The sequence below is a fragment of the Dipodomys ordii genome, unplaced genomic scaffold (assembly GCF_000151885.1).
Source record: "Dipodomys ordii isolate 6190 unplaced genomic scaffold, Dord_2.0 Scaffold64, whole genome shotgun sequence".
NCBI lineage: Eukaryota > Metazoa > Chordata > Mammalia > Rodentia > Heteromyidae > Dipodomys > Dipodomys ordii.
In genome coordinates this window covers 8505270-8527436 of record NW_012267280.1, presented here as the reverse complement: position 1 = coordinate 8527436, position 22167 = coordinate 8505270, and the positions used below count along the sequence as shown (strand labels likewise).

The window sequence follows — 22167 nt, the reverse complement described above, 5'->3', positions numbered from 1 at the left end:
CCAGCAGCTGAGAAACCTCTTGATCCCGAACTTCCTGAGCACAGACCTTGAGGACCAGGACCCCAAACCTCTGAGCACTACTCTCCTTCCTGTGAATGGATCTTTCCCGAGTCTCTTTGCTCCGTCCAAAGTTCTCTTCTTCCCCTGTGAAGCCCAGAGCTATGTGAACTCCCCTGAGCTTCTGGGTGGATGATGGTGCGCTCCCTTGTTGCTGTGCCTATCACGGTCCATGACTACTCCTCGTGGTGATGTACATCTCATCTGAGTCCTGCTCAGGCTTGAATTTGCTGAGCCCAGGAGGCTGGTTGTACTGCCATGAGTCCAGCCAGTGCTCCTCATGGTGCAGAGCCAGTCCTTCCTTCCTTCCTTCCTTCCTTCCTTCCTTCCTTCCTTCCTTCCTTCCTTTCTCAGTCTGTGATAACCTTTGCTCTTTTCAGCTCTCTTTAGCTAGATAACCAGAACTAAACTTTCCTGCTTTACTAAAGGTCATGGAGAATAGAGACTGGCCCCTGAGTGAGGCATGGCTTTCTTGTCCTCATACTTAAGTCATCTGAGGTTCGTTTTATTCAGGGAGTGCTGTATGTCTGGGCGAATTCACACCCAGAGGCAGACACACAATGCTGAATGCTCCTCAGACTGCACACTGAGTGTTCCTCAGACCACATGCTGAGTGCTCCTCAGACTGCACACTGAGTGCTTTTCAGACTGCATACTGAGTGTTCCTCAGACCACATGCTGAGTGCTCCTCAGACTTCATGGAGTGCTCCTTAGGCCAAACACTAAGACCGCATTCTGAGTGTTCCTCAGACTGCACACTAAGTGCTCCTTAGACTACATGCTGAGTGCTCCTCAGACCACATGCTGAGTGCTCCTCCTAATTTATTCTTGTACTCTTCAATGTAGCCATTCTACTCTTTGGCTATTAGGAGTAATATATCATATGGAATTTTATTTTGTCTTAGGGGGTCACATAGGTAAACGTGGTGGGGGGGGAACATGTAGAAGAGTTCCCTGGGTGTTTACCACACATGGGAATGCCCACACCACAAGATAATGTCAGTAGATGCAGGGAGAGGGCTTCAGGGTCACCAGGATGATTTGTTTTGCTAATATCTTTATTCTGATCCACGCCAACCTAACAGTATTGAAGTGATAACTCCTTGTGGTTTGAATTTATGTGTCTCTGGCAACTAGTGAGGATACCAGCAGGTTCTCATGGCTCATTTGATTTTCTGTCTTTTCCTTCTTGATGATGAGAGCAATTAGAACTCAGTCTCCTACTTGTTTCTTCCAGTGTATTTGTCACATGTTCTTATTCTACAGATCCATTCAGACTCATTCACAAAATCCCTTCTTACAACCTAGACATTCTCCCTGTTACATGATTAATGGGACAAAAATGATTGGATTTGTTTAATTGAGTTTACAAATAGTTCACCTAGTATGATTTCTGTTCCTTCTTCACTGTATTCTCCATTCGAATGCCTAAGTTTTATACTTTGCTATTTTAAAGATAATGTATACATAGATGACATGTGGATTTTTCACATTTCTTTTACAGACTTTTGTTGGGGATGTCCTCTTGCTTGTGAACCCATTCAAGGACCTCCCGATTTATTCTACCATGGTGAGTATGGACTGTACTATGTGTTCATGTATTTCTGACAAGCAAGGGCCTTCTCCATCCTGTTGTGAACAGGCCCTTACTCCTTATTCCTGACGCATGGCTGTTGTGTGAGAGCTGGCTCAGACATCCCTTGCCCTAGCATGTTCAGACGGCAGAGTCTGGTCACCTCACTGGCTTCCCGGAACACAGCAGCTCTGTTATCTCTGGTGGCCAGAGTCATTCTGTCATCTTCGCTTGACTCCTTTTACCCTGGTGTCCCTGAAGAGTCAGAATAGAACTAGTCCATTTGTAAAATAAAAGCTAAGTTTGTCATTTCTTCATGACTCAGGAATCTTTTTATACATTTGATTTAAGTCTAGTTTAACCAAATTGGCTAGAAACTCACGAGGACCAGAAATATTACCCATCCCATGGAGGACAGACAGAAATTAGCGTTTTAGTGAAATTAAAGTTTTGTTTGGGGGGAATAAATATGGAAATGCATATGACATTAAGCTACAATACTTTCTTGTAAGCAGGTTTCGAATCCTTGCAGTCTTAGGCTGTTAATGCTGAGGATCAAGGAGAGAAATTGTATTTGATGTGAATTCCCAGCTTCAGATTCCTCCACGAATATCCATTACACTGGATTTTGATGAGCTGATCTTCCGAAAGACAGCAGAATAACTTAAAGCCCGTGGACCAAGAAACAAGGGATTTCATGAGCCCCCACTTGAACGTTATGCCAGCAGCCGATGTGCTGAGAAGGGGATGCAATGGTACCTAATTTTCCAAGTGTTTTGTAGAATCAGCTGAGACTTAGCAGTAGGATTTCCTTTACCTTGGTAGGACAGGAGACTCGGGTCTGTCCCCTGGTGGGAAAAAGGCCTTTTCACAGCCATGCCGTTTTCTGGTCCTCTGCCCCAGGTCTCGCAGCTGTACCTGAGCCGCTCCGGGACGCGGAGCCCCTCCCTACCTCCCCACCTCTTCTCGTGCGCAGAGCGGGCCTTCCATCACCTGTTCGAGGAGCAGCGGCCCCAGTGCTTCATCCTCAGGTGAGGCCATCCCCTCCAACCCATACCCCGGGGTGGGGGGGACCAGCAAGCTGTGCTCTCCTCCCACCGCCCCCTCCCATCCATCCATCTCCTCCTCTGAAACTGGTCCCCTGCGTCTCCACAGTACATATACTTCCCTGGTTACAGAGGAAGGGGATCCATCCTTCTTCTACTAGAAGGAACCCCAGGTGTGGCAGAATCAGTGCCAACAACCTCAGCCTGAAACCCATCTCATTTTGAAGATCTAACACCTAGAACCACAGTGCTTCTGTGTCAGAAACAAGCACAGAGAAAGAAAAGATCTAAACGGGAGCTCACAGCCTGGTGCCAGCCCGGATACAGCTTTGCTCCTTGCTAGAGGATGCTTCCATGTCCCCTCACGGGCATTCACCACTCATCATGCCTTACCCCATGCATCTCTGCAGTGATGCTGCTCTGGAAAGGAGGTTTAGCTCCCGAGTACCTGAGTACTCAGGAGGATAGTTTACAATGAAGGGGGAAAAAAGGAGATACTGCAACCAAGAGGGGCAAAATGTGACTATCTACTTACAGAGGATCCAGAAATACTGAAGTATCCAAAGGAGATCCTCCTCCAAGAATTTTAGTTTACCTCAGGCCATATGCCTGCCAGCACTTGTAAGTTCTCGTGGCTTTACCTGGCTAATTGTGAGTGGTATGTGTTGGAAATTGAACATGAAAATATCATACCTCATAACTCTAATTCAAGTGAGAAAAAAAAGACAATTGTGTAAAAATGGAAGCCAAATGAGTCTCAAAAACACACTTGGACTTTTTTTTTGGGGGGGTCCGGTCATGGGGCCTGAACTCTGGGCCTGGGCTCTGTCCCTCAGCTCTTCAGCTCAAGGCTAGCACTCTACCACTTGAGCCACAGTGCCACTTCCGGCTTTTTTCTTTTTGCTTATGTGGTGCTGAGGAGTGGAACCCAGGGCCTCATGCATGCAAGGCAAGAGCTCTACCACTGAACCACCTTCTCAGCCCACACTTGGACTTTTAAGTGAGCATTTATTTATCAGTTCCATTTATTGTCTTTTTTGTTGTTGTTGTCATTATTTTCACTGGCCTGGGGCTTGAACTCAGGGCCTGGGCGCTGTTCCTGAGCTCTTTTGCTCAAGGGTAGTGCTCTACTACTTTGAGCCACAGTACCACTTTTAGTTTTCTGGTGGTCAATTGGAGATAAGAATCTCATGGAATTTCCTGGGCAGACTGGCTCTGAATTGTGGTTCTCAGATCTCAGCCTTCTGAGTAGCTAGGATTACAGCCATGAGCCATGAGTGCCTGGCTATGAGTTGTGTTCTGTGCTCTTGCTGACTCCTCAGTTCTTAAGCAGACCTGCCCAATGATGGTTTGTTGTCAGAGCCACTGGGCACCAGTAGTTCATGGCTACAATCCTAACTACTCAGGAGGTTGATCACGGTTCAAAGTCAAGCCAGGAAAAGAAGTTTGTGAGACTCCAGCTCAATTATCTAGCAGAATGCTGGGCTGATAATAATGTGACTCAATTAGTAGTGCACCATCCATGAGTAAGAATGCCCAGAAAGAGCAGAGAAAGGTCTCAAGTTCAAGCCCCAGTACTAGTGTGTACATGCGTGCACAGACATGAGCATGTACACACACAGGCATGCACTCAGCATTAGTCCCTATAGATTCTCAGAGGAGATACAGGAGGAGTTAGTGTGTCACTTTCCTCTGGGAATCTGCCCAAGACAGAGCCTTCTAATTGTGTTTTACCCGATTGCTACATATTTTTGCTTGTGGAATGTCTTCCCCAGAACTTTCTAATATTCTCCAGCACCAGAGCTCCTTTGGGACGTAGGTAGGGCAGGCAACACCACGTATCAAAACCCTTACTTTGAACAAAGCTGCATTTCTTCATCCATTCATGTTCCAAAGAAGCCACCAAGAACTCAACACACAGAACCGAAGAGCAAGTCTCACTCCGTGGGACATGTGGCATCATTCTCTGCTTACTCTGTTTTTTCTCAGCTCTTGTCTGTGTGGCTTTTGTGGTTTCTCCTAGCTTGGACCACAGTGAAGCCTCCCTCCACTGCTGCCAGTACATTGAGCCTGGTCCCCTGGGGCCCAGCTGAGGGGCTAGGTCCTTGCTGCCCCAGGAGCAGCTACTTTCAGTCTATTCCAAGTTCATTCTTTCCCAATGAACACCCCCCCCCATCCGTTTCCACAAATGAGGAAGGCCATTCGCATACCATCTCTGGGCTGCCCCTGTGTGCCGGGTGAGATGCTGACAGAGGGAAGTTTGGGATTTGGTCCTCAAAACTAGAACTTTTGGAAATGGATTCCCCAGACCTTTTCACGTGACCAGAAACAAACTTCATTCTCTTTTCAAAGTTCACAGGGACATCACATGTTATAGCCGGAAGGCTTAAGATCAGTCTAGAGGAGGAGGCTAGAAGCCTCATTTGCTGACAACATGAGACTTAACTCATCAAATCTTACCTCCTCTTCTGGCAACGTGCCCTTTAATTCGTTTCATTCAAATAAATGTCCGAAGAAAGGGTCAAAACATGTTGAACATGACAGCCAAATACAGGCTTCTTCTTAAGAGTTTTTCCTCAGGCTTCATAAATAACTTTATTGGATACTAGACTGCATTTGTACTTTTATACACTGGCCTGGGATTGTCTGCTGTTAAGAGCTATCAGGTCATTTGTTTGTAGAAAACACACCATCGATGCAGTCACCAACAAGTATGGTCTTCTGATAAATACGAGGTTAGTGGGTGATTGTGAGCTGAGCGCAGATTAAAGAAGAGTGCAAAGGTCTCCAAGGTACCTGGAAAGATTCGTGTGAGAGCCTGCAGCGCCAGGCATGCTGCTCTGATCGCAAGACCTCCCTGTGCTCGCCGCTATGTGCATCTTGAGTTCCAGTAGCCTCGTTTTCTAGAGAAGAACACTGGGAAAAGTGAGGGCTTTTCTTAGGAAGGATTTGTGGCTTCCCAGGCCAGTGTCCTATCTGGTCTGCACTCATCAGCATCCTGGAAAACAAGACCACTGAGTCTCTCTGGTCAGTCTGAGGCCTTTCTGCCGTTGTGCTGGAAGTGGGGGCCCTGGACTTCCAGACCTTCCATAACCAAAGTTCTGTCTTCCTGGAGCACGTGACTTAGGATGTGCTTCCTGGATGATGGGTTTCATGACTGAAACAGAAGAATGACTCCTTCTCATAAAGTCATCAGAGGGTCATGCCCTTCCCTCACCATCTTTGAGTCTGGGTTTGATCCCTGGGTATTTAATATTTCCCTTGTCCAAGCCAGTGAGTATGTGGTGTCCCTGTTTGCTTTTAGTGGCGAGCGGGGGTCTGGGAAGTCTGAAGCCAGCAAGCAGATCCTGAAGCATCTGACCTGTAGGACCGGCAGCAGCAGGGCGATGTTCCACTCCAGGTTTAAACATGTAAGTTGCTGTTGTCTGGGCAGGGGTGTGAACAAGTGCAGTGTGCCAAGAAAAATGTCACTTACCAAGAAAGGGGACTGTCCCGATGGGCAAACACCGGTCAACATGTAGGAAAAGAGTCACAGATGCAAGTATTTAAAGTAGGTGGCTCTGTGTTCAGCTAGACTGTGAAGCGGAAGAAGAAAAGATTTGCTTGCGATGAAGTGCTTGCGGCCTGTACCAACTTCTCTCAAAACTGCTGAATGGTTCTGTATTTCATGTCCCACAAACCAGCGTGGCCCAGCCCCGTTCCAGACAGTGTCTTATTCCTCTTGAGCCTTATACCATCATATCTTACCTGGCCAAAGCCACCTGTAGATGCAGACCACAATCTCTTCCTACTGCTTCCTACAAGTCCCCCCGTGTGCCTGTTCCTGGAGAGATTCAGGCAGGGCCCATACAGAGGCTCTCCATGTCTGTGTGGCATGCGTGAATATGAGGTGCCATATTTTAAAGAACCGGGGAACAAACAATGGTGGCAACTTTTCCACATTCACCTACTATACTATGACCAGAGGTGCTTAACAGGGCTAATCCATCTCCAGGCAATCAGAACCCTGAACAATTCTGATGATTTTGTTGTGTTTACATGAGATTTACCAAACCCTTGTTGAGCTAGCATTCCTTATGTCAGTCTCATAATTCCTTCCAAAGCTATTTATATCTGTGAGTCAAAATTATAGACTCAACGTAACTTCCCATGGAAACATCTTCTCATCCCTTTGCAACATAAAAAAAAAAATAGATGACATAACTAATGCATTTCTAGTCTCAAACCTGTCCAGGTTTTAGCACAAAAGCCACAAAACTATTAAACAAAACTCATACAGTGTTCATTTCCCTTTAGCATATCACCTACAGCACTATAGTAGCAAGTGGCTGATGTAAATTACTCAGCCAGCTTGTGCAAAGCATCCGGATATCATACAGAGTCAAATCCACATTGGATATTTCTCATGAAGTGACTGTTGGTAAAACTATGCATCTTTATGAAGGCAGCCCCAGGCTTCTACTTGGAGAAAAAAGCAATAGATAGCTGTCCTAATAGCACACAGCTATCCTGATTATAATCTTAATAGCATAAAGCTATCCTCATGATTGAAATTTATACCATGCAATATAAATGGGAATGATTATGCCAATAAAATGTGAATCGGTAAATATTGAGGATGCATGACTTACTGTCCTTTAGTTATATTTTTATTTATACATTTAGGGCTTTTTCAACTCCTCACATTATTTTGTTTGAAAGTGAAGGGTTCCATGGGGTAATGCTGGGTTCTGTTTCTCGGGGTTCCCTAACACATCTGTGTACTGCCACCTGCTGGCCTGCTAATGAAAGATGGTTATTGTAGTTTTGCCTGGGGCATCTTGAATTTCAGGGCATGTGCAAGGAAAGTTCCCATGTTGGGTGGGACGCCTTCCTTGTATATGTTGTTATCATTATTCCAGAAGTCCCAGCTGTGATGTTCTGGTCAGGTGATTAATTCTACAGTCATAACCCATGGGTTCGAACCCCACCTCCATTAAGAAAATTATTTATCTATTTTATGTGTGAGAATGAAATAGAAGCACACACTTCAGTGTATAATGTTGTCATGCATACAGTAAACACAACCGAAGTACTGTCTATAGCTGTTAAGAACAAAGGTTAATCAGTGTTAACTGATGATTGTCTATGCTTTGACAGACACAGAGTAACCAAGTGTCTTGCATACATGACACAAAGGAACATAGAAGAAGTCATTCCTGAGTGCAGGAAAATGAGGCTGGAGGACTTAAAGAACATGATCAGTACCTAAAATGTGTCACACACTAGCCTAAGATGGGGTACCATCACTTCCACTCCAAAGCTTATGTAGCTACTGTGACAGGACACTTCCTGTTGGGAGAGATTCCATCACCATTTGAATGTGGGATACTTCCTGTCTGGGGAGATTCCATTACTGTTTGAGTGTGCTTTCTTATACAGTCATTATTGCATCACCCACAGCATCATTTGATTACTGCTGGGCACTACATGAAAATAACTTGAAACCAAAATAGGTTTTAAAAATCTATCCTAGGAAGTGGTGCTGTAGCTCAAGTGGTAGAGCTGAAGAGCTGAGGGACAGAGGTCAGGCCCAGAGTTCAAGCCCCACGACCGACAAAAAAAATAATCTATCCTGTAGTTTTAGCCCTTGAAACAACTTTTACAGTATACACTATTAAAATGTGATGTAATTGTAATATTTATTTCACTATTTCATATTAGATTGCATATTTTTTCAGAAAATGTTTTTGTCACCACTGCCATCAATTCATTTTTCAGTCATCTTATAATTAGGTAAATCATTTGAGCCCAAACCATGGAGTTTTGTAAGGACTTAATATATGTTTGTCTCTAAAAAGTGGAAAAAGTGGTATAACTTACTATTCCAACTTCTAGTATTTTCAGGTTTTTATTAGAATCAAAGAGTTGTTTGATATGTTGTTTGATATTCATTCTTGATACAAAATGCTTCTGAAAGTCTTAGTATGTCAAATGACAAAACTGAAAAGTAGTCCCCAGAAAATTTTAAATGTATAATAAAGTTCACAAAGTAACATAACAAGAAATTACCAGAACTGGAGGAGACTGGGTATCCACTGGGGGGCGATTGTGCTCTCTCTTGTGGCTCACTAGGAAACTGCATCTGACGCATTGGAATCATGCAAGAGAAAGATAAGTCTTCGAGATTTTAATATCTGGGAGAAAATCCCTTGGTCACAGGTGCAATCAACAAATGAAGGAGAGATGCTTTGTATCTTGAGGACATTATTTAAAGAAAGTTCCCCAAAATCTTTTTTGGGGGGGTCCAGTCGTGGGGCCTGAACTCTGGGCCTGGGCGCTGTCCCTCAGCTCTTCAGCTCAAGGCCAGCACTCTACCACTTGAGCCACTTCCGGCTTTTTTTCTGCTTGTGTGGTGTTGAGGAATAGAACCCAGGGCCTCATACATGCAAGGCAAGCGCTCTACCACTGAGCCACCTTCCTAGCCCTCCCGAAATCATTTTAGATCTCAAGACTGATCTGGGGAGCTTCATTCCCTGAAACTTGTCATCCTGAAACAGCATGGGATGGGTAAGAATGTGAAGAAAGCCCCACAAGAGTCTCTGTCCTGCTTCTGAGGGAAGGCTCATTGGGATGAGGCAGAGGAGCAGGAGAGGGAGAGCTATTAGGGCCTCAGACTGAAAAGAGTCAGTGTCAACAAAGTGGTCCCAGGAATACAAGTGTGTACAAGTATTTTCAAGAATTCATGTTTTTAAAGCAAATTCTGACTAATACTTAAGTCAATTTTGCGTGCGTTGTGTGTGTGTATCTGTGTGTGTATCTGTGTGTGCATGTGTGTATGTGTATATATATGAGAGAGAGAGAGAGAGAATGTCATGCATGCCAGTCCTAGGGGTTGAACTCAAGGCCTCGATGTTGTCCTTGAGCTTTTTTTCTCTACCCACTTCTGACTTTTTTGTGGTCAGTTGGAAATACTAGTCATCTCATAGACTTTATGCTCTGGCTGCCTTTGAACCGTGAAACTCAAATCTCAGTCTCCTGAACAGTATTACACGCTTGAACCACCAATGCCTGGCTTAGTGCTTATTTTTTTCCTTCCAAAGTTATCTCTCCTACTGTTCTATTTATGTTTAAAATTTCAAATAACATTTGCTAAGCGTGTGTGTGTGTGTGTGTGTGTGTGTGTGTGTGTGTGTGTGTGTGTGTGTGTGTGTAAGAGATGATTTTCCTCTGTTTCTACACAGGGAGAATGTGAGGTAATCTATGCATCATTTTATCAGGAGTGGCTACAATTTAAGACATTATGTACTAATAGTTTGCATTTGATGAAAGACTACTTTACAATTCAGTATGAAGCTGGGCAATAGTAGCTCAGGCCTATAATCATATCATAGCTACTTAGGAAGCTGAGATTGGGAGAATTACGGTTCAAAGCTAGTCTCCCTCTCCAAAATAACTAGCACGAAGCTGGGTTAGAGATATGGTTCAAGTGTTAGGTAGAAGCCAAGCAAGTAAAGTTGAGTGAGTGTGAGGTCCTGAGTTCCAACTCCTGGTATAGGTATACACACACATGCACACACATGCATACACACACACACACACACACACAATCAATCAATCAATCAATATGAAAAATATGGTAAGTATAGAACATTCTAGACAATGGAATATGTCCTATTTGTTTTCTGACTGATTTCATTTTTCTAATGTGTAGCTGCATCAATTTTATTTTTTTAGTGAGTAGATACATCAATTCTTCTCTCTGCCACAGGCCATGTGCATCTTGGAAGCCTTTGGACATGCCAAGACGCCCCTTAATGATCTGTCCAGCTGCTTTGTAAAGTACTGGGAAGTGCAGTTCTGTGAGCAGAACCGGCACGTGACTGGAGGTAAGTGTGCAGACAGTGAGGGAAGATTCCCTGTGCAGGGCCCTGGGCCATGTGAGTCCTGTCCTATCTTTCCAGAACATTCCAAGTGGCACCCAGTGCAGACATGCCAACTGTAACCCATCAGTGATCCGTGATAAGGAGGAGAAAGCCCAGCCTCTACCTTGGATGCATTGATAAACTCCTCGTAGTGTTCTGGGAAGTTCCTAATTCTATTAGAACAAGAACCCGGGTGGAGGGGGCTGCAAATGAGTCCACCAAAGTTATTGTGAATGGAAAAGAAATTGCAAGGTGCATCTTTCCAAGGTAATTTCTGTAGAGAGTATAATACTGTGGAGCAAACAAAGCCAAGGTAGTTGAAATGAGCCATAGTTACTAAACACAAAGGAATTCAAATACCCAACTCAATCAGCATTCTACAGATCTACAACAAATACAGCTGTAGTGAAACAACTCCTATGCTGAAGGGAACTATGCTGAAGAACTTTTGTAAGAAGCATCAGTGCATGGACATTTGCTAATCATCAATGATTTTTTTTTGAGAGCCTGGTTTTATCTGGTCCTGGTTTGGGCTATCATCTCAAAATAAAAATATCTCTGCTCCCCAGCAAGTGTCCATAAAATCAAATCACCACTACATAAATTTAGATACACGATACATATGCCAGGAACAAGAAAAGATCATGAGGCTTGAAGTCTGATGTTTAGATTCTGCCATGGGGAAGTTATGATCCTTTTAGATCTGAGGCCGGGGGGTTCTCCAGGCCGCTTTCTTCAGCATCCAGCCGGGGACCCGCATCTTGGTTTTCAGGACTCCAGGGAGCCTGCTTCTGCGTGCAGTGACCAGCACAGTTTTGCTCTGAGCTCTAACTGACCAGCAGGTCACTGCTGCAGTAGCTAAGTTTGCAGATGCTTTCCCCCGGGGTCACAGTGGCTAGGAGGGCTGCTGGTTCCTCCGTGAGAGGATGACAGATATCAAAGGCTGCATTTGCAGCCCTCAGCCCCTCTGGTAGTAGTCCCCCGGCATGTCTTTTACTTCAGGAAGTTTCATTCACAAACAAAGTCCATACTAGAAGAGCTGCACCTGATAGGCAGTTCCCAAGCCATATGCCAATCACAGTTTCCATCGCAGGCAGGCAGGGAGGAGCGTGCATGTGCCCAGTGATGAACCTGCAGCTGTCAGGACCCATGTGGCCTCTGGGTCACCTAGGAGCACAAATAACACTTCAGTATCATGTCCACATTGTCCTGTGGGACTTACAAATCTTCTCCCAAGGAAGCAGGCAGGCAGAGATCTCTGAAAGCCTCTCCACATTGCTGCCCCTCACGCCCTGCTTCCTCCCGCCCTGTTCTCCATGACACCCTGCATACAGCAGCAGCCTCTACTTTGTAGCTTCTTCCTAGGTTCTGTTAAAATGTGCCCAAGTTCTCTGGTGGATTATTTTTTTAACTGACCTTTTCAAGTGAAGAGTACCACCTTGGGACACCAGAGCTGTTTGAGAATGTACCGAGTTAACCTCAGAGCTCCGACCTCTGCCTCCTATGCTTCAGTGAGAAAAAAAATGTCAGTGATGTGTTGAGAAGATGTGTCCCAGAGAGCAGAGCTTGAAGGGTCACAGTTTCGCAGAGGGCTGGCAAAACTGAAAACAGCCACACTGAAGAGAAAACCTTCAAGTGAATTCTGACCCGTTTCCCTGCCCAGGCTCTACCCCGAGAACATGGAGGTGTGTTGTCAAGCATATGAAATGCTGGACAAGGTCACAACAGGAACATAGAGGCTGTGTGCTTCCTCGTCTGGACCTTGAGTGTCCCGTGAGGGGAGGCAGGTAGCAGAGTGCAGAGCACTAAAACCAGTCCAAGGGCTCCATCCACGGAGTGATTCTTCTCTTACTCAATGGATGCTAAGTGCAGTAATGGCATCTTCTTCTCACAGTTGGTCTGGAGATGGGGTGTCCAGTTGTGGGGTTTGGAGGTTTACTGGTCTCCTGGTGCCTGCTGGCATGGAGCTAATGAAGCAGGGAGTGTGCTGGACTTTGTTAAGCTCCTGAGCTGTTGTCACAAAATGGACACACGCTGAAAACCACCGGCTGGACTTTCTGGTCATCCTGGAGGCTGGGAGTGTGGATTCCGGTGTGTGGAACTCCGTGCTGGGGATGTCTGCAGCAGGGGCCATTCTGGCTGGTTCATCCAGGTTCCTGAGCTGACTGCCCCTTCTTTGTCTTTGGGCTATACACCCCTACCTGTCTCCGATGAGGCATGGCCTTGGCCCTGCGCCTCTTCTCTTCTTAGAAGGATATCAGTCAGGTGGTTTTGGGGACCACCGACCTCCCAGTGGACTCCTTCGTAAGTTGCATGCCTCCGTGGTTTGTCTGGTTCCCCACACGAGGGCCTCATGTAATGGGGCTGGAGTCCACTGTCTTCTTTTCTGGCACACAATCCAGCCAGTGACAGAGATGAAGGCCAGGCTCCCTCTCCTAACATAATTCCAAGATGAACAACCGGCACCACCGAGAAAAATACGCTATGATGACTTTAAGAAGCTATACGTACAGAGGGTATCGGTGAGAGATCTTTACCAAGATGTCTTGTAAAAACTGAAAGCTGCATTAATTTAAATTATTTTGCACCGTCTTCGAGGAGAGATGAATTGTAAATGTCACTAAAATAGTTCATCAACGTGCAGCCTGGCTGTTAGAGTAAACCCACTTCAAATAAATGCAGATTAGAGGCTGATTTTATACTACATAACAGACAGCACTGCCTCAAATTATCAATATATATACCATTTTATTGGACAGGGAGTATCATCAGACTGATTTTAAGTTTAATATGTACAATGCTTCCTTTATTGTCACCATTAGGGTGACAGTGCTTTTATACTTTTATGCCAATACGTCCCTGGGGATCTAACCACAAATCACAACATAGGAAATATCAGGTTCAGTTTTACGAAGCATCATCTATGGAAAAGTAAAGATGGTTAACATTTTTGGGAGAAAATCTAATTAATAAATAACATTCTAGACTGGCTCTAGGCCCAGAGTTCCTCCCCATCTGATTATGTTAGCAGCTCTGAGTGAATAAGAGGAGACATCTTTCAGGGTAGAGTGACTTACAAAGCAGCTTACTCTCGTCACAAAAGGGAGTTTGTAGGAGATCACTGGATAAAAAGGACACGTTTGCCAAAAGAGGTTTTTCGGTTTAGGGAAAGTATGCCGGGAGAGGGTTGATTTAGCCCTAGCGTGCCTTTCTTGTGAACCTTGAGGAAAGTTGTCAGAACCACTGTCATTCTCTCCACTATCCACATCTTATAGGTCAGATGTGGGGCTTCCATGAAGGTGTGTAGGGAAATTCACAGGGAATCAGTAACAGACACGTGTCCCCAGGCCTTTCTGTCCCCACCACGGCCCCACCTGTCCTCCTACGGGAGCACAAGGAGGACGTCGGCATTCGCTTTAGAGTCTGCTCCCATTTCTAAGGATACACACACGAGGGGAAAGTCATCCGACAGAGGAAGCCAAGTGCTCTGTTGCTTTGTCCTTACCTCAGTGTGCCCTGTCACTGCTTATACTCCTCCAGATTAAGAGGCCACATTCCCACCGCCTGACTTTCTCGCTTGTCTCTATTGGGACTCAAGCCACCAGATTCGTGGGAAGCCAAGGTTCGGTTGAAGCAATCTTCCTGCTTTCCCCCATGATACAGAGGAAAAAGAGCTCATGGTGTAGCTTCAGCGTGGCCGTTGGGGTATGGAGCCCCTCACACTCTCATCTCTGCTGGAGGAGAAAGCCAGCTCCATGCATGCCTCCTTCTTTCAGCCATGTTTCATCTGGTTGGAGATACGCTACTTTTGACGTTGGATGCTTCTGGATCTCGTAACAGGCAGTGTGGCCGTGTCACATAGCTGCCTTTGAAAGAGAAAAGACCACGTTGAGAACATGAACCATGAAAATCGTGGCCATGAGCATGAAGAGCGAAGTGACCATGACCAACCTCTCGTTAGATGAAGGGGACCGACGGGAGCCGAACGTTCACCGCTGATTCTTCCTGGGCCTCCCAGACACATCTTAGTCACAGGCCAGATGATTTTTCACAGAGTGAGGCTATGCAGTCTTCTGGAGTGTTTCTTATTGAAGAAAAACATTGTTCACCAGAATATGGCTGGAAGAGCTGTTCAAAGCTCACCACTTCCCAGAAAACACAACTTTGGCGTAACATCGACAGCAAGGAAAGACTGGTGGACTCCGAGGCTCCCAGTGCTTCCGCTGGATCCTGCCTGTGGATGGCGTCCACTGCCCTGGGTCAGCACTGACTGCAGTGAGGCTGGAGCCCCAGGAGTGAAGAACAGGATCATCACAGCCACTGCCTTGCCCTGGCCTGGCCCCCCGGCTCTCCTTCCCTGATCTCTCCTTCCCTGGCTTTCCATGCCTCCTTCTTTCCTCTGTACAGCCCTGATCATCACCCTGAACTCTTAAAGGCCCCCAGGAGTATACAATGTGTGAACATGGCTCTTTAAATTACTCCCCTTTTTGCTCTTCTTCCACACTCATGTCAAATCTAATATTCTCCTACGCTCAGAAATACACTGGAGTTACAGCAGAGAGAAAGAACACATATCTGACAGAAGATCTTAGAAAACAACCAAGTCTTGAACTGTTATTGCATTGGTTCACGGACCATTGTTCTCTGCTCTGGACACTTGCAATCACGAGGTCCCCAAGACTCCCAACTCAGAAGCTCATCTTCTTCCTGCCTTGCTGCCATTTCATTTCAGACAAGGGAGTTCTCTCTGCTGAGATGACTGGAAGACACTGGTGACAGTGATTCATGAATGTCTTGCTGGCTTGAGTTTGCTGCCAGCTAAAGGACCCACCAAGACTCTTTTTTGTTTGTTTAAATCTCACTGATCAGAATCCCAGTAATCCACAGCAATTTCCTTCACTGCTGGAGCTGAGCTAACAAAGATGATTAATAATTGTGCTGGTGTTGAATTTAGATCACAGTCACTCAGTGACCTGGAACTTGATTAGTTACGAGTATAGCTGTTGGCAATGCCAGTGGGTTTGTGGAGATAAATGTACATTCTTCAGCCTTCTCTCCAGGACCAGAAGCACCAGAGTGGCCCAGCTACGAGACCCTTCTAACTAGAAAGGAGGCACAAAGGAAACAGAGCTCCATAGCTTGTTTCAGAACTGTATAGATTTTTTAAATAAAAAACTACTCACTTGAGCACCCAATTATGGTAGCATTAATATTATTAACTTTAAACTTCAAGTCTTCCAGGCAGAATGTGTTGAAGAGGAAAAAAAACAGGAAAAGAATGAAAATTTTCAAAGGAAAGCTTCAGCTTGAACTCATCACTTGACTGAGTGGTTGTGGAGATGAGTGAACACACACACACACACACACACACACACACACACACACCTTCTCCCACTCCCAGGGCCGGGGCTGGAACATAGATCTACAACTGGGAGCAACCAGCTGAACCCACAGAACTGTGGGACCTAACCAACTCTCAGGCATTCTATGGCCCTCAGTTGGTGAGAATGTCACCTCGCTTAGTGGCCATACTGGTACCTCAGTTTTAACCCAGTACCGTTCAAGTAATAAATAGTTGCTGGGGAAGGAGAGGAGAGTCAGTGGGGTTTTCAGTATTTCTACCTCATATTCCTGGAAACATAAAATCAGCCTTAGAAGATAAATTCTGTTCTTTTCTTCTTGTTATTGTTAACATACAAAACATTAGAGAAAACCATGTGCGTTGTTATCTCTCATAATTAACTAATCTGTATGTGTCATCAAAATAAGCTAAAATGTCATCTAATGGAATGACTTCTCTTTTTTTAACCAGCCAGAATTTATACCTATATGCTAGAGAAGTCCAGGCTTGTGTCTCAACCAGTTGGCCAGAGCAATTTCCTGATTTTCTACTTGTTGATGGATGGGTTATCTGCTGAAGAAAAATACAGACTTCACCTTAATAAATTGTCTGCCCATCGGTGAGTGATGAGCCTTTTCTGTCCAATAGTACTGCCTTCAAATGGGGATTGCACTTCACAAGTTCTAAGCTGTGCCATTACATTTTAGAGAAGACATGCTGGCTAGTAGAATGATGTCCTACTATGTAGTACTATGAGGTTGGAGCCATTTGTTAAGCAGAGTTCTAACTGCATGTTGAATGTTAGGATGAAGTTTTATTTATGTGTATGAATTTATATTTCTATTGTAATGGTTTTTAGATCAGCGTGCAAAAATACTTGTGTATATAATCATCGATATGCATATTGTTCATATATTTCTATTCCTTTTGGTATTCAGGATATCACATTAGTTCCGCACTCCTCATCTTGGTCTTCTTGGAGACAATGGTAACTGTTATATAATGGCGTGTTATTCATTAGTAATAGATGGTGACATAAACTAAGGGGCCGACTTTTCTCACCAGGGGCAAAAAAACATTGTGTTAAAATTGGGAGGAATTGGTCACACTGAGATTGCGAGCTGAGACATGTTCACCCGTCTGCCCTCTGCCCCTGTGAAGCCACTGGCTTTGGGCCAGGGTTGGAGGAGGGAATTAGAACTGAGAAGAGGAGTAAAGCAGAGCAAGGAAGGGCAGCACGTGCAGACTTTCTGTTCCAGTCCAGGCAGAACAGTTTGTGTTCCCAGGCACCGCAAACTGTTTGCACACTCAGGCTGCAAGAAATCACCTACAGGGATTATTTCATTTCATAATTTTTGTTAAGACAGTGAAATAACAAGCCGGGAGCCGGCGGCTCACACTTGCAATCCTAGCTGCTCAGGAGGCTGAGATCCGAGGATCACGGTTCAAAGTCAGCCTAGGCAGGAAAGTCCATGAGACTCTTATCTCCAATTAACCAGCAAAAGGCCAAAAGTGGACCTGTGCCCCCCACCCCAAAAAAGACACCAAGGCAGGCTAACTTCATGAAGAAAAGAGACCAGCTCACCGTTTGGAGCCTGAGAGGCATCAGAGCCTCGTGCGGGTGAGGTGCCTGGACTCACATGGCAGAGGGGCGGGCAAGGGCGGATTAGGAAGCCGGAGCCCTGGAACTAGGGGGCTTCTTTGTCACTGTCCTCTGGGAGAACCGACCCGGAAGCAAAGGAGAATTCCTTCCCCCTCCCTTCACCCCGCTCCTCTGCAAGGGCATCCCTCAGGGAAATGCAGAGCTCAGTCTCCATCGGCCTCTCTGACATGGCTGCACTGAGGCCCCTGCTTCAGCAGCCCCTGGAGGGGAAATGCAAACCATTGTCCACCCATGGACAACACGGAGACAATCCATTGGAGGGGGAGGAGGGAGAAGTAGGGGAGGGAAGGGATTCGTGCCATGCTGATCTGGGTGGCAGCAGGTGGAAAAGCTGTCAGGCCAGCAAGTCCAGGAGGTACCGGGACTAGGTAGGAGCTGGAAGGATTTTCTGGGGAGAAGGAGCCAAACTGAGGTTGGACTTAGAGAACTGGTTGAAGCATCAGGGTGCTATCAGTCCCCCATGACCGTGAGTGGTCAGAGAACAAACCAGCCATAGAGATGATCTATTCTGTTACCAATGGCTACTGTTAAGCTTCCGTGAAAAGAAAAATAATGATTCCCAGTTTCTCCTGTGGTAGAAGAAAAGTTGTCAAACGTAAAAGCTCTTGTGTTTTATTTAAAGCTGAAGACTATTTGGAGTCCCTAAATGACAATGGAAACTTAGAAGGGAAAATCATACTCCAAGGGGTGGCAGGCCTGGCAGACAAGTTAGGAGCAGACAAGACCCTGGGCATGTTGTTTATCTGAGTCGGAGAGCCCTGTGGATGCTTGCCCTGATGTGAGCAAACCACACTGAGGTAGGACCAGCAAAACCACACTGCAGCAGTGCTGGTCAAACCGCCACTACTGCCACTCACATTCTGTGTTGCCATCTCCGCCATTTCTAACTGAACAGGTCAGCAGAAGGAATAACCATTGTGTTATCCACAATGTTTACCCACAGTCTAGCCGAGAGGCATCTCTAGGGAAGAGAAGTAACTTGCATTACTCTACCTCAGTCTTTCCTACGAGAAAAGCTCAAAGCCCACAGCAGAGGGCTGGACCCAAGGGTATATCCGTGTCCATGAGTCCCATGTGCGTGCAGGTATGTGTGTGCATGCATTCAGGTATGCACATGTGTGTGCAGGCATGCACGTATGTGCACTATGCATGTGCATGGCTAACTTGGTAGACACGAGCCCCGAGCAATCCCAGGCAGTCACTTAAAGACACTGTGACAACTTCAGCTTCATCTTTGTGTCGACGAGTCTTCAGAAGATGGGAGGGTGGGTCACTGTTCATTCCTCGGCCTTCGTTCACGTATTCCTGCCTTCCTCCAAGCATCCGGAGTGGCTTTGGCTGTTGTGGAAGCCCAGCCAGGGGTGCCTTTGGGAGGGGATCTTGGAGAGCAGTGAGCAGTGAGCAATCATGAATAATTCAGTGTGGTGAACAAAGCAAGTGTTTTATTAGGCTATACTGTGAATACCTAATTCCACCAAAAATACACACTACTGCCCACATTCCCAAGGACAGTGGTTGACATGCTTGTACAATGGTCATTCATTCCACAAAGCAGCTATTCCATTTAACAATAAAGCAAACCATCTTCACCATCATAAAATCTTACATATTACAGTGTTTGTGTAACTCATATAATCGTCGTGTCTTTTTTGTAATATTGGTGGAGCTTTTCACTTTCATGACTTTGGTGAGGAGTTTTTCATTGCTTGGATGTTTGAATCCACATTGAGATCCAATCCTTGCTGTGCAATTATGCATGCTAAGTTGGGAATTCTTTGATTTGTTTCCAATCAGAAATACAAACCTGAGGGGCTGGGAAGGTGGCTCAGTGGTAGAGCGCTTGCCTTGCATGCCTGAGGCCCTGGGTTCAATTCCCCAGCACCACATAAGCAAAAAGAAAAAGCCGGAAGTGGTGCTGTGGCCCAAGTGGTAGAGCGCTAGCCTTGAGCTGAAGAGCTGAGGGACAGCGCCCAGGCCCAGAGTTCAGGCCCCACGACCGGACCCCCACCAAAAAAAAATACAAACCTGAATTTGCTAGCTTTCTAAACTTTCCGAGGCCTTCTCCCTTGTTTGCTTTATCTTCTAGTCTGTTCCTTAACACTGGTGCTTGTGAATGAAGGACAGCCCTCAGGGCCCAGAACTCAGGACTGGGCTGTTGGAATGGGCGTGCCTCTGTGTATGCAATAGGCATGTGTACTTGCTGCATCATATATCTGTTAGCCTGATTTCTTTACAAGAGCTTCTGATCTTCTGTATTAGATAGAACACACCAGACTCTTCACAGTCATCCAAATGCCACTTTCTCCCCCACCCCATTGTACAATAGGGGATGAAATGGGAGTGATGTGTGTGTGTAGCTTAAAGGAAATGCCACAAAACATTCCAACATGTCTTGTTTCTTCTTACACCAACTCATTACCTAGAAAAGAAAAGATAATGTGCACTTGCAACCATAACTCAGCTGGAAGATAGTCCAAATTTATATGGTGGCCTTCTATGACTGTAACACAGAGAGAGACAGAGCTGTGGCTCATGCCTTTATACCCAGCACCACACATCTGCTTGACAACACTGGCTCTGTATTTAGATCTCAGTTTTCAAAGTTCCCCATAAGGATACATGGAGGCTTAAGCATTAAACCTCCTTTCTTGTTTGTGACATGCCAGCTATCTCTAGAACAGCACCGTCACCAGCCTGCGGCCTGATACCTGCTCACGTCTCCACCCCTGTGTGCCTAGAAACTATACTCGTGACACTGGCACAAGTGTCCTCCACAGATTGCCAAAAACTGGAAGGAGGCCTCCTGTTCTGTGCCATATTGAGCTGGGAAATAAGATTTCATGTATCTAGAATTCCCACAAGATGGTAAGCTTCCCACAAAGTCAGCAAAACAGATCAGATCAACCACACAGCAAATGGAGAAAGAAAGGAACCCCACCAAAGTGACATACTCACCAGGGAAAGCTTTTTGAGTTATTGTAGTCATTTGTGGTGATTTTCTTTTCCTATGCTTTACTTCTTTATTTTTCAGATTAGATTCCTGCTTGTAGAGCTTATTAACAAAAAACTTCCCTAAAAGTTTCCTCAGTCCTTCCACTAATTCCCTAGTCCAAAATTTCACTATGAAATTCTTCATCATCTGAACCCTGACCCACGCACATTCATTTTGCTCCCAATTCTTCTCTCTTCACTAATCAGCACTTACATCCAGTAGGCCTCCAGCCTGCCGAGCCTTCTGTGTCCACTCCGACTTCACTTTTGAATCATATGCACACACAAACACACATGCAAATGTGCACACACATACATACACACAAATATCTGTGCACCCCCCACATGCACACTGAGAGAGGAAGGAAAGATATTCTGAGAATAAAACCCCACTAAATGCATGGAGCTCCATATACTTTAATGATGATCCTTTAGCTAATATGGATCACACAAGCGAAACAAAAAATATTGAAATTTAAATTTATCAGTTGCATCAATTAAGTTTTTTATGTCAGGAATCAAGCATTCTTTCCCTAATCTCTTGTTTCTGGTTAAGAGACAGGCAGGAATTTTATTTATCCTCTGTGGAATCAGATTTCTTTATAATTTAGAGAGGAAGATGGTATGTAACACGTGTGGCTAGAAAGAAATTGAGCTCAATCTTCAACCCTGCTGGTAAACTTGGTTTTGGGTTTTTTTTTCCTTTTCACTTTTTATACTAAGTGAATAAGCCAGGCCCAAAGAAAAGTAGGATGCATGGTTTCCCTAGAACTAGAATATGTGATATTCTTAACAGGAGATCGCAATAACACAACTGCTTAGTGCATAGGACCATATATAATGAAGCATATGAACATGAACTCCAATGTATGGAAACAAGAGGCTCTTATTAGGCCCCATATGTAGTTTGTTCTTTTTTTTTTTTTTTTTACTTTTCATTGCTCTTAGTTTTCTGTGTACTTCGTGTTTTGCATATAAGATTATTCAATATGTGGAAGGGAAAGGGAACCACAGAAACAGCAGGACAAAGGATGAACCAAAGCAACACTGATTCTCCCTTGGCTCTATGTTGGATATGAGCCTTACAACTTGGTGGGGAGGGGAGTAAGGAGGGGTAAGTGGGAGATAATGAGAGATAGGGTAACAATGATTAAAAATAAATGTACTCATTACCTTATTTATGTAAATGTAACCCTCCTGCTCATCACCTTTTCAATAAGAATAAAACATAAAAATAAAATAAAAGTGTTAGGTTTTTAAAAAGAGGTAACCGAGTAAGAACAGCACCACATACGTGGTATTCAAGTAAGTGGTACGTTTATTCAGTAAACCTGCTGGGACCAGGCCAGGTTGGCACTCCATGTAGCTGGCAAAGAGGCTGGCAAAAAGAGAGCGTCTGGCCCTGGGTTAGGCCTTATATAGGGTAGGGGCGGGGAAAGGTGTGTCCAGGTAAAGGGAAGTGGGACCAGGTAAAGAGGAAGTGGGACCAGGTGGGAGAAAGGTGTGGCCACATCAGATTCAGCTATTAAGTAATTTAAGTCTCAGAGGTTTTGAATAGAGTAATAAATTTGTGGATTAAGTGTGTGCACAAT

At 45.1% G+C, this 22167-nt stretch overlaps 1 protein-coding gene across 1 annotated transcript in view; it reads left to right on the top strand.

Annotated features, from left to right (window-relative positions):
• The window catches only part of Myo16 (myosin XVI), a 267093-nt gene that overhangs the window by 74968 nt on the left and 169958 nt on the right, over positions 1 to 22167 (top strand). Inside the window, exons 11-15 of the mRNA XM_013022725.1 lie at positions 1562 to 1627; positions 2534 to 2661; positions 5981 to 6086; positions 10427 to 10544; positions 16393 to 16540. Coding sequence (XP_012878179.1) covers positions 1562 to 1627; positions 2534 to 2661; positions 5981 to 6086; positions 10427 to 10544; positions 16393 to 16540 — 566 coding nt within the window. The remainder of the gene's footprint in view (positions 1 to 1561; positions 1628 to 2533; positions 2662 to 5980; positions 6087 to 10426; positions 10545 to 16392; positions 16541 to 22167) is intronic.